General features: G+C 37.6%; 1 protein-coding gene and 1 non-coding gene across 3 annotated transcripts; both read right to left on the bottom strand.

Moving 5' to 3' along the window:
- Nucleotides 1–541: 541 nt before the first annotated feature.
- Nucleotides 542–13009, bottom strand: LOC117343895 (myosin-4-like). Of its 2 annotated transcripts, none has more exons than XM_033906443.1 (3): nucleotides 12880–13009; nucleotides 3497–5103; nucleotides 542–2293 (listed from the first exon to the last, which is right to left on the bottom strand). In XM_033906443.1, the coding sequence occupies exons 2-3, from the start codon at nucleotides 4890–4892 to the stop codon at nucleotides 1869–1871; spliced, it is 1821 nt and encodes a 606-aa protein (XP_033762334.1). In that variant the 5' UTR covers nucleotides 4893–5103; nucleotides 12880–13009; the 3' UTR covers nucleotides 542–1868. The 2 variants fall into 2 exon arrangements, with proteins under 2 accessions (XP_033762334.1, XP_033762335.1); XM_033906444.1 differs by lacking the exon at nucleotides 12880–13009 and adding an exon at nucleotides 12189–12398.
- Nucleotides 6631–6702, bottom strand: Trnas-aga. The gene has a single exon. It is a non-coding gene; the product is annotated as a tRNA-Ser (tRNA).
- Nucleotides 13010–13265: the final 256 nt, after the last annotated feature.

The following is a 13265-nucleotide window of genomic DNA, read 5'->3' as shown; positions in this document are numbered from 1 at the left end:
TCCTTCACCAGCTCAAAAATATTTGCTGGCATCCAGAAAAAAGGTATAGAAAAAGACAAACTTTGCCTAACTTCACCTTTGAAACTGCTTCACCTTTGGGCTATGGAGTTTGGCGTTTCTAATTAGAAATGCTATCGGTTCTGTTTCTAGACCAACGTAATTTACACTGTGCACCTGATGCTCTCTACTTGACAATTAATGTGATGTACAGAGATACATATCTTTTCAATCACAATGTCAGTTTAATGGACTAGGAGATGTGTCCTCCCAATGTCAGTATAATGGACTAGGAGAGGTGTCCTCCAAATGTCAGTATAATGGACTAGGAGAAGTGCCCTCCCAATGTCAGTTTAATGGACTAGGAGAGGTGTCCTCCCAATGTCAGTATAATGAACTAGGAGAGATGTCCTCCCACTGTCAGTATAATGGACTAGGAGAGGTGTCCTCCCAATGTCAGTATAATGGACTAGAAGAGGTGTCCTCCCAATGTCAGTATAATGGACTAGGAGAGGTGTCCTCCAAATGTCAGTATAATGAACTAGGAGAGGTGTCCTCCAAATGTCAGTATAATGAACTAGGAGAGGTGTCCTCCCAATGTCAGTTTAATGGACTAGGAGAGGTGTCCTCCCAATGTCAGTATTATGGACTAGGAGAAATATCCTCACAATGTCAGTATAATGGACTAGGAGATGTGCCTCCCAATGTCAGTATAATGGACTAGAAGAAATGTCCTCCTAATCAGTACGAACAGTTATTGAATGATTTTCAGTACAAATATAGAAACAATAAAATACATATATACATTCCAACGTCATAATAACGTGAACGGTTGGCAGAAGACGTGGCTGACAGAAAAGTGACAACACAGAGTGAGACGGGTTGATGACTGTTCTGTGGAAATAGCATATTAGACCTTTGGCGATACACAGTTAAGCGTGTTCGATACTCAGTGGTATGACTGTCGGCTGTCGACTTAACGCGCGAGCTACCATACATACATTTGTTCTAGATGAGCATGTAGAGTATCTTCAATGAAGCAGAAGACGCTTACCCTTCCGGAATATCTGGTCTGATATTATTGTTTTTTGGGAATACGCGTGTAAATCTTAGGTGTAGATATTTTGCCATCGTTTCATCGGAACTGTCCTGTTGTTTCTTGGAAAGACATTAAATATATGTTTGGCAGAGAAGAAGGTATCTCATTAAGCTATTGAAATCTCATGTTTTATCACAATAGCTAAATATCAAACTAAATTTCTTTTAAATGCATCGCAACAAGCATATCAAATGGTTTATTTTCAAATCAGCTTCTTTATCACTGTAAAGAGGTATATTAGTTGTGTATAACACCAGCATATCTTCAACGATATCTGAACCCCTTGCAATCAAACATGATGTTTTCCGACTTTCTGAATTTGTTCTATGCTCGGATAATGCTAGGATATCCGAGCTCCAAAAGACAGCTAGACAGGGACAACATGGAAAATGATAAACATCTTTAGGAGCTAATATAATTCATCAAGTGGTGATGATTTGGCATTTTGACCAAATGCTAAACGAGATCGAAACACCCTAAAACATATATATATGTATCAAAATTGGTCAAACAATATATCACGTGTTTGATTTGCAAACCATTATTGGCTAAAAGTACATGTCACATATCGGAGAGTTTGAAGTCAAAAGCCACCAGTCTGAAGCTGGTGCATGAAAGGCATACCACAGTTCCGGGTTCTAGAAGTCTAGGGACGTCAGATTATCGCATGAGTTACATAATGCTTTTTCCTCAATATACTTGAGACTGAGACCACTGGACTGATTCCTATCACTGTTTTCGGGTCTCGAACTCTAAGACCGATGGACTGACTTTAGTGCACAAACATCATACCGCTGTTTCTTGATCGTGGCGTCTGTGGGGGCTGTACTAATACCCTGGGAAAGCGAACAGTTCTAGTTGGAGACTCCGCCTTTTGTAAGTTTTCTTGCTTCACTTTATTTGCTCGCTTTGCAAGCTCTGTGTCTATTTCCTCCACAATGTCTTTTCGCCTGATCTGATGGAGAGCAGCTTTAAGATCGTCTACACTCGCTCTGTTGTGCATTCTTCTCCACTTGGCAAGGGACTGCTTGGCTTGTGTCTCCTGGATATCGCGCATGAATACACGTCCTATTTCATCAATATCTATCCGCACATTCTCGTCCCCACGCGGGGGATAAAACGGAAGTACACGATACAGCTTGGGCCAGTCGACGTCAATATGGGTGGCGGCAACTCGAGATGCCCTCTCTAGTTTGTCTGTAATACAAGATGCTTACATTAGTGACCATGTTCCTAATATGCGATATAATTCATATTAATATAGGAGAGATTTATAATATGACTACCGTCTGATTGGCTGATGATGTATGACTACCGTCTGATTTGCTGATGATACATGACTACCGTCTGATTGGCTGATGATGTATGACTACCGTCTGATTTGCTGATGATATATGACTACCGTCTGATTGGCTGATGATGTATGACTACCGTCTGATTGGCTGATGATGTATGACTACCGTCTGATTTGCTGATGATACATGACTACCGTCTGATTGGCTGATGATATATGACTACCGGCTGATTGGCTGATGATATATTACTACCGGCTGATTGGCTGATGTATCATTCGCGTTGATATGCTACTTCTTTTTACTATTTATTTTGAAACGTACAATTTGACGGCCGCTGCGATGTAAAATAGCTCTCATCAATGAAGACATTTCTGGGGATCAAATAATGTATAACACCATAACATGTAGACACCTGTAACCTCAAGACAGGGTAACCATAGCCAGGTAAATATCAAACAGCACAAGGATATACCCTATATCTTAATAACATAATAATTATTTTAGTCGTGGAGCAAAAGTAGAAATACCGGAAACAAAATGTTGTTAAACGTCGTCGTTTATGAAAGTTTGAACACTCTGTTTCATGGCACTATTCTTGGCGGGACAGTCCATATCAACATTAATTTTCGTGATCATAGTATTACAACTTCGTCTCGTCAAAATGGTGACTTTGCGCATATGACATAACCTAAACAGATTATAATATACGCTTAATCTCCTATCCCAAATAAGAAAAGATGTAGTTTTGGTAACGATGATCAGCTTGAAAACGAAATTGCAGTTAACAAAAACAGCTGGAGAACGATGGAAAAATAATCACATGATAAAATATTTTGCCATTGGTTCCGTCTTGTGCTAGATTAAAGATACTCGTTGACAATTTTTCAGAATGTATTCATTCAAAATTTCGTATCATGAATCTTATCTCAGAGGTAACTGACATTATCTGGAAACAGAGAATAATAACATGACAAGGTTATTCTTGCATAATTTCTGTAAAAGTGGACTACTACACTTTCTTTAGCGCCTTTAGATGATGTTTCTAAGGTAAGCTGATAGACTTTCGGTACACATGTGTAGTACCTACAGCAGGTGAGATACTTACCTACAACGTTACCAGCTCCTTTTTTCCGTTTTGTAAGACCAGTGTTCTTACTGGTAAGCGGCATGTTATAAAATAGTTTCTTCAAAATCTCAGGACTGGTTTTAAACCGAATAATTTCTCTCATTTTCATCACATTCATTTGGAGTCTGTCCTTTTCGAGTTCTGTCTTCCTTAGTTCCTTTCTCGCAGCTTTGTGTTCTTTTCGTAGTTCCCCTAGTTCTTCCTCTTTTTGTACTTTTTTATCACGTTTCAGTTGAAGAAAGTGAAGCTTGCGTTTCATTTCTTCATACTTTCTGTATACTATCAATCGCTTAGATCTATAATTTTCGAGTTCGGTCATATTCTGCTCGAGCTTCTGTCTGTTGCTACTTTCTTGTTCGTCGTGTTTCAACTGTTCCCGACGAATTTCACGGTAACCGATTTCCATCTCCAAATCTTTAAGCTCATGGCCAAGACCCTCGGACTGGCGTTTAATCATCTTTTCCTTAGATAATAACCGTTTGAGTTCTGCCTCGCACTCGGAAATGTCTCTTTTATAGACCTTAACTCTGTGGTCGAGATGAGAGGACGTTAGCTGTAAGTCACGTATTGTCTTATTGAAGTCATCGTGTCTCTTTTCAAGATCTTGTAAGTCATATTGTAGGAATGTTGGGTAGCCGTGATCGGCTTGAATCCACTTCCGGATTCCTATGCAAGCGTTTCTTATATTTTCACATGCACCTGGAAACATTACAAGTAACGGCACATGCTTGCATTCATATTTATCGGCGAGTTGTTTTGGAATAGATCCCAACTCCTGCAGATGGATACCGTCTTTTTCAAAGCGTTCAGCCATCTGCGTTATGTCATCCAGATTAATTTGAATGGCATTGGCGTAATCTCTTCTTTGTTTTTCGTAGTTCGTTGCAGTCTCTAGAAATGCATCTCCATCTGTACTTACGAAACTCAAGCAATATTTTCTCATAAAACCTGAAACAGATTTCAGCGTGTCCATAATAGAGGCAAACCCTGTCTTCAGGTAGGAAAGTACTTTGTCAATGACCTGCATCACTGCCTGAACTGACACCTTGTCAAACTTTACCTCCATGGTGGGATCTCCCATAGACCGATCGTACAGGTCAAACAGATTTTGTAGATTTCCTTTGCAGATCAATTCCGACACCTTAGCGAACTGCATGGTGTGTTCCAGTGCAGGCATCCATTGTCGGATCTCGTCCTCCACAGTGCGCGTTCGGCCGTAAAAGGATGCTTGCACCTCTATCAGCTGGATTTCTATATCCTTCAGTGCAACCTCGACGGCCTGATAGAAAGCGGAGAGACTCTGTGGACGCTCAAGCAACAGAGTGTCCACTGTCTGCCGCTTCCTGAAAAACTGAAGACTGGTCTGGGGCGGCATTGTTTGTGACGTCCTAGAAACCTATTGTGTAGCCAGTAAGGCAAACTGTAGCGTCGGGGACACTCCGCAATATGGTCGATGATGGCGTATGTCAAGGGTGACGGGAACCTGCCCGCAGATAACGGTTACGACTTCATCGTCGTTTATAGCCAGGCTCCTCCGATCTATAAAGGTTTAGGTATCCCCGTTGATGGTTTGCTCATCGTGTGACCTGAAAACACACACAAACATCCTGGTATAAATCATTTTGAAATTCGAAAGATTTTGAGAGATTAAAAAGACCTACCAATCGCACAAATAACCCATGCAGTATATACATCGCTTTCTCTCATCCCTACCGGTATCATACTGGTCTGTCCAGGTAAATACACCCATGCTTGCTGTGTGTGTATTACCTCGCTTCCGGTGTAGGATAGCCACGCGCGCGCAATGATACAAAAGTAGGTCGCCGAACCGAAAGTAGATCTATCATGATTTAAACATTTCAACAATACACTGAATTAAGATATGTAATCAGATAATAATTTTTTTTATTTATGATATAAATTATGTAAAAAAAAACACGTTCTTTTAGTGTTTTTTATTAATAAAATATGGAACTATATTTTCACGCGAAAGGACACACTAGCTTGGCCGACATCAAGTGATTTGGCTTCGCTTGCAATGACAGGGCTGCTGAAACAACGTTAGACTGTGGAAATGAATGGTTTCCTTCGTTTTTAGAACAGCAAACGCCGTTTGCATATATGGGGTATGGTAAATCGATTGGCGCTGTTCTTTTTTTTATCATATGCAGTAGAAAAAAAGTTTGGATTGAGAAAAAATGGTGTCTATCTGAGAAAGCTATCGACAGATAGTGCCTATTTTTGCATATTTTAGGTTGGGGAATGAAAGAAAAATACTCAATCATATGTGGTTCATGTAGGATAGGGATATTTCACCCTCTGGGTCACAAAATGAGCCTCGGGTTTTACCACATTTTGTGACCCCTCGGGTGGAATATCCCTATCCTACATGACCACATATGATAGAGTCTTATAGTATAGGCTATGTGACACGATCCAAAAATCCAACACGATTCCAATGACATTTTCTACATGACACATTCAATGCTAAATGTTTCTTGGTTAATTACACACTGTGTGACCCCGGTCACAAAATAATCCTGACATTAAACCCGCAATTTTGGACTCCATAAATTCTCGCTCCCAATTGTACGTATCCGTCAAAATTAGGTGACCAAAAATGTATGCAAAACATTGATACAGTCAATGCTTATTCTCTCAATACAACAAAATATCTTTCACCCTAAACTGTATCGAAGTTATCTTAATCCTATTGTGTTTCTTCTTATCATACGATCTTATTATATCACGATGGCTGCTGTAGCACTTCTGAGAAACTTATTAAAATTTTGACGGACACGTGGACGGATCAATGACACCCTACATTGGGTTTCTGTTCCTCCATTTCAGCCAGATGGAAATTGATGAAAATATGTGCGTCAGGGCTATTTAAAAGTAGGTCAATCCAATAACATGTCCATAAGCTGATTATTTCTTCAACCTAGAAGAAGCTTCCAGCAGGGATTACCGTACATAGTCATTAATTACTGGACTATGGTAGGATTATACTTTGTATTGATAATCAATGTAAAACAGTGGGGTGTATTGGTGAGGGTATATCAACTCCTATCTAAACATTCAACATATGTGTAACAGGAGAGGAGAAAATGAAGCAGCCAGACTGGGGTTCGAACCCGGGACCCTCCGAACTCTAGACGGACACTCTACCACTGAGCTATCTGGTCGCCGATGATCGACCCAGTCCAGTCCCGCTACATTCCTCCCTACTTTTTTCAAGTCTTCGCCCCCGAAGACCGCAAGTTCGGATATCCCTTTGCTAAACATACTCCTAATGCTTTAAACAAAGGTCGGCAAGCTCGCCAATTTTGTAACAGGAGAGGAGAAAATGTAGCAGCCAGACCGGGGTTCGAACCTGGGACCCTTCGAACTCTAGACGAACACTCTACCACTGAGCTACCTGGTCGCCGATGATCGACCCAGTCCAGTCCCGCTATATATGCGTGTGAAGTGTGATCACATATGTAATATTGCATATACATATATAAATACGTGTTTTGTGTGTATTTTAGTTTGGTTTGTATCATTAAACGACATTAAAGCAACTATAGTCATTTGAGGACAACCTGCTCTGTGTGGGAGAAGGAAATGTGGTGAGCGTGTATGTTTGGAGACTGTGGTATTTTCATATCAACCTCCAAATGCCGGTTATATAGTGCTGTCATAATGAATCATACTGCCGAATACATTCAGCACGATATATAACACCCGATCGCATTACTCTGACAACCCACTTCCAAAATGTTGATGGTCAGGATTATTAACTACTATTTTACAGACTTGACAAGAGGATAGATTCGAAAGCCTTCCTCAAAGTGGCGAATTAGTATCTTTATATATCCAATGTATTAGTGTAATGAGCATCCAGGTAAAAATCCCAGAAAAGAGGCAAACACTGAAATAATTTCGGCTCCGCTGAACAGAGATACACAATTCACTGACATCAATGCGAACTTTCCGCCATCAAATGATAGCGAATCAACGTTTCGAAAATCACAGACACAAAATGTGTAAAACGCGTTGTACTGATTATTTTTATTTTTATTGTTTAACGTCCTATCAACAGCCAGGATCATTTAAGGACGTGCCAGGTTTTGGAGGTGGAGGAAAGCTTGAGTACCTGGAGAAAAACCACCTGCCTACGGTCAGTACCTGGCAACTGCCCCAGCTAGGTTTCGAACTCGCAACCCAGAGATGAAAGGCTAGTGTTAAAGTGTCGGGACACCTTGGCCACTCGGCCACCGCCATATTTGAGAGTAGATAACACTGTACATATAGTGGTATATCTGTTGTCAGTATCAGTAAATCACTGTACATATAGTGGTATCTCTATAGTCAGTATCGGTAAATCACTGTACATATAGTGGTATCTCTATAGTCAGTATCAGTAAATCACTGTACATATAGTGGTATATCTATAGTCAGTACCGGTAAATCACTGTACATATAGTGGTATATCTGTTGTCAGTATCAGTAAATCACTGTACATATAGTGGTATATCTGTTGTCAGTATCAGTAAATCACTGTACATATAGTGGTATCTCTATAGTCAGTATCAGTAAATCACTGTACATATAGTGGTATATCTATAGTCAGTATCGGTAAATCACTGTACATATAGTGGTATCTCTATAGTCAGTATCGGTAAATAACTTCACATTTAGTGATATCACTATAGGCAGTACCGATAAACCACTTTACATATAGTGGTATCTCTATAGTCAGTATCGGTAAATCACTGTACATATAGTGGTATCTCTATAGTCAGTATCAGTAAATCACTGTACATATAGTGGTATATCTATAGTCAGTATCGGTAAATCACTGTACATATAGTGGTATCTCTATAGTCAGTATCGGTAAATAACTTCACATTTAGTGATATCACTATAGGCAGTACCGATAAACCACTTTACATATAGTGGTATCTCTATAGTCAGTATCGGTAAATCACTGTACATATAGTGGTATTTCTATAGTCAGTATCGGTAAATCACCTTAAATATAGTGGTAAAATCTATAGTCAGTATCGGTAAATCACTGTACATATAGTGGTATATCTATATATAGTCAGTATCAGTAAATCACTGTACATATAGTGGTATATCTATATATAGTCAGTATCAGTAAATCACTGTACATATAGTGGTATATCTATATATAGTCAGTTGCAGTAAATCACTGTACATACAGTGGTATCTCTATAGTCAGTATCAGTACATCACTGTACATACAGTGGTATCTCTATAGTCAGTATCGGTAAATCACTTTACATATAGTGGTATCTCTATATAGTCAGTATCAGTAAATCACTTTACATATAGTGGTATCTCTATAGTCAGTATCGGTAAGTCACTGTACACATATTGTTATCTCTGTAGTCAGTATCGGTAAATCACTTTACATATAGTGGTATACCTATAGTCAGTATCGGTAAATCACTTTACATATAGTGGTATATCTATAGTCAGTATCAGTAAATCACTGTACATATAGTGGTATCTCTATAGTCAGTATCAGTAAATCACTGTACATACAGTGGTATCTCTATAGTCAGTATCGGTAAATCACTTTACATGTAGTGGTATCTCTATAGTCAGTATCAGTAAATCACTGTACATATAGTGGTATCTATATAGTCAGTATCGGTAAATCACTGTACATATAGTGGTATCTCTATAGTCAGTATCAGTAAATCACTTTACATATAGTGGTATATCTATAGTCAGTATCAGTAAATCACTGTACATATAGTGGTATATCTATAGTCAGTATCGGTAAATCACTTCACATATAGTGATATCACTATAGGCAGTACCGATCAGCCACTTTACATATAGTGGTATCTCTATAGTCAGTATCGGTAAATCACTTTACCAATAGTGATATCACTATAGGCAGTATCAGTAAATCACTGTACATATAGTGTTATCTCTATAGTCAGTAACGGTAAATCACTGTACATATAGTGGTATCTCTATAGTCAGTATCGGTAAATCACTGTACGTATAGTGGTATCTCTATAGTCAGTATCAGTAAATCAATGTACATATAGTGGTATATCTATAGTCAGTATCAGTAAATCACTGTACATACAGTGGTATCTCTATAGTCAGTATCGGTAAAGCACTGTACATGTAGTGGTATCTCTATAGTCAGTATCAGTAAATCACTGTACATATAGTGGTATCTATATAGTCAGTATCAGTAAATCAATGTACATATAGTGGTATATCTATGGTCAGTATCGGTAAATCACTTTACATATAGTGGTATCTCTATAGTCAGTATCGGTAAATCACTGTACATATAGTGGTATTTCTATAGTCAGTATAGGTAAATCACTGTAAATATAGTGGTATCTCTATAGTCAGTATCGGTAAATCACTGTACATATAGTGGTATATCTATATATAGTCAATATCAGTAAATCACTTTACATATAGTGGTATATCTATAGTCAGTATCAGTAAATTACTGTACATATAGTGGTATATCTATAGTCAGTATCAGTAAATCAATGTACATATAGTGGTATCTCTATAGTCAGTATCGGTAAATCACTGTACATATAGTGGTATATCTATATATAGTCAATATCAGTAAATCACTTTACATATAGTGGTATATCTATAGTCAGTATCAGTAAATCACTGTACATATAGTGGTATATCTATAGTCAGTATCAGTAAATCAATGTACATATAGTGGTATATCTATAGTCAGTATCAGTAAATCACTGTACATATAGTGGTATCTCTATAGTCAGTATCAGTAAATCACTGTACATACAGTGGTATCTCTATAGTCAGTACCGGTAAATCACTGTACATATAGTGGTATATCTATGGTCAGTATCAGTAAATCACTGTTTATATAGTGATACCTCTATAGTCAGTTGCAGTAAATCACTGTACATATAGTGGTATCTCTATAGTCAGTATCGGTAAATCACTGTACATATAGTGGTATCTCTATAGTCAGTATCGGTAAATCACTGTTCATATAGTGGTATATCTATAGTCAGTATCGGTAAATCACTGTACATATAGTGGTATACCTATAGTCAGTATCGGTAAATCACTACATATAGTGGTATACCTATAGTCAGTATCGGTAAATCACTGTACATACAGTGGTATCTCTATAGTCAGTACCGGTAAATCACTGTACATATAGTGGTATATCTATGGTCAGTATCAGTAAATCACTGTACATATAGTGGTATATCTATAGTCAGTATCAGTAAATCAATGTACATATAGTGGTATCTCTATAGTCAGTATCAGTAAATCACTGTACATATAGTGGTATCTCTATAGTCAGTATCGGTAAATCACTGTACATATGGTGGTATCTCTATATATAGTCAATATCAGTAAATCACTTTACATATAGTGGTATATCTATAGTCAGTATCAGTAAATCACTGTACATATAGTGGTATATCTATAGTCAGTATCAGTAAATCAATGTACATATAGTGGTATCTCTATAGTCAGTATCAGTAAATCACTGTACATATAGTGGTATCTCTATAGTCAGTATCAGTAAATCACTGTAAATACAGTGGTATCTCTATAGTCAGTACCGGTAAATCACTGTACATATAGTGGTATATCTATGGTCAGTATCAGAAAATCACTGTTTATATAGTGATACCTCTATAGTCAGTTGCAGTAAATCACTGTACATACAGTGGTATATCTATGGTCAGTATCGGTAAATCACTGTACATATAGTGGTATCTCTATAGTCAGTATCGGTAAATCACTGTACATATAGTGGTATCTCTATAGTCAGTACAGGTAAATCACTGTGTTTATATAGTGATACCTCTATAGTCAGTTGCAGTAAATCACTGTACATATAGTGGTAACGATACAAAAGTTTGTATCTCAATGCCCCCTATAGTAATGTCCCCGACAGTAGTCAGTATCGGTAAATCACAGTTCTATAAAACACATTGATTTATTTAGAGATAAGTCGGTTCATGGTTGGTGAAAAAGCCACTTAATAAAAAGTGTGTGTACATTTCAGAAATGTTATACACAATCCGACAAAGGATTTCCATTTACACGTCTCCGCTAGTCGTTGTATTGACTCGGAATATTAAGTCAGCCCCTTGCTTATTGACCTTGTAAATGTCTACTTTCGTAATAAGAGTGGTTTGTTCTTATTTACACCACCAGTTGCGCCAATATTTGACCGTAATATATAGCAAACATTTTTACATGTTAACGATTTCTTTATCAGCAGAAATGACTCTATGGTATCAAACGCCGTCTTGTATTCTCCCGACAAATCTCGTCATTGTTGTGACTTTGTCGGGACAATTTCCTAAATGTTAAAAATTGAATTCTAGAAATAGAAGGGGAATACTATGAATGTAAAGACAGTCGATTTTGAGCCTTCGACGTTATTTTGATATAATATTAAGTGATATCATAAGAATATGACGGATACGAAAGGAAACATCGCGAGCTTATCAAAATTACAAATTAATTAAATCAAGGACAACATATTTTAATGTTTATTTACCACCGAAAGGTTTTAAAGTTAAATTCCAACCAGAAACATAGATATCAATATTCATTTTTCATTTACACCAAAACATTATCTACTTTACTAGTACACCATGAGATATACTACCTATTAAGGTCCTGACTAGTCGTCTGTAATCCTCCGTCATGACCCGTGGACTAGTTGAATCCGTTGTTTGTATCCTCTGTAAACAACTACACACCTGTACCACTATCACTGGGTATTCCTTTAAGAATATGTCAATAAACCTCACGTGTGTCTCACCAGACATCAAGGTATGTTACGGGTAATTCTACTGATTTCATCCAATATATTTTTGTAAATAAATCTTCTCCACAATCCCTCTCTTCAACAGGGTTATGGTCTAAACAGACGAAAACTAGTTATAGCACATAGGTTTTTTCCCGAATTCCTATATTTGTAGATGACGACGACGACGACGGCGGCGGCGGCGGCGGCGGCGATGGCGATGACGATGACGATGATGATGATGATGATGATGATGATGATGATGATGATTCCATATCCATTTTATATCGCAATGTTTAATCACGACACATCAATATCTTGTATAAATATAAACAAATTAGAAAATCATTTAGTTCGTTCTAGACTATACATCCTGTTAGTTATTCAGGTACAAATATAAATAATGTATATATGTAAATGTAGTGTTCTGTAATACAACAGGTTTGGTATACCCCTGTACAGTTACCTGTTTGTATTTAATCATGATTTACATATCATGCGTATGATGATTTACATATATATTTCTATCTACACTACAAAAAATACTCACCTGAAAATCCAGTTAACTACCCAAATCTAAATGAATTTATGGCGTCCCGGTCTCTGCATTAAAACTTCATAATTCACCTGCGACAATCGATATGAGTCGAGTTAAATGCCTGAACGACCAGTAAATAATTGAAACTAATCTCTGTAAACACAGATTAAAACAATCTATTTCAGCACGGGATAATCCTTCAAAAAACGTTTGTAGAAGTGTATGGAGGCCCGGAAGTACGAAATAGACTAAGTACATTTATATATCCTGTATCGAAGTGTATTGAGGCCAAGTAGTACAAAAATACCGATTACATTGGTAGATCCTGTTTCCAAGTTTATGGAGGCCCGGAAGTACAAAACATACAGATTACATTGGTAGATCCTGTTTCCAAGTTT

The sequence above is a fragment of the Pecten maximus genome, chromosome 15 (genome assembly GCF_902652985.1).
Source record: "Pecten maximus chromosome 15, xPecMax1.1, whole genome shotgun sequence".
In the NCBI taxonomy this organism is placed as follows: Eukaryota; Metazoa; Mollusca; class Bivalvia; order Pectinida; family Pectinidae; genus Pecten; species Pecten maximus.
This window is presented reverse-complemented; position numbering and strand designations above follow the sequence as displayed.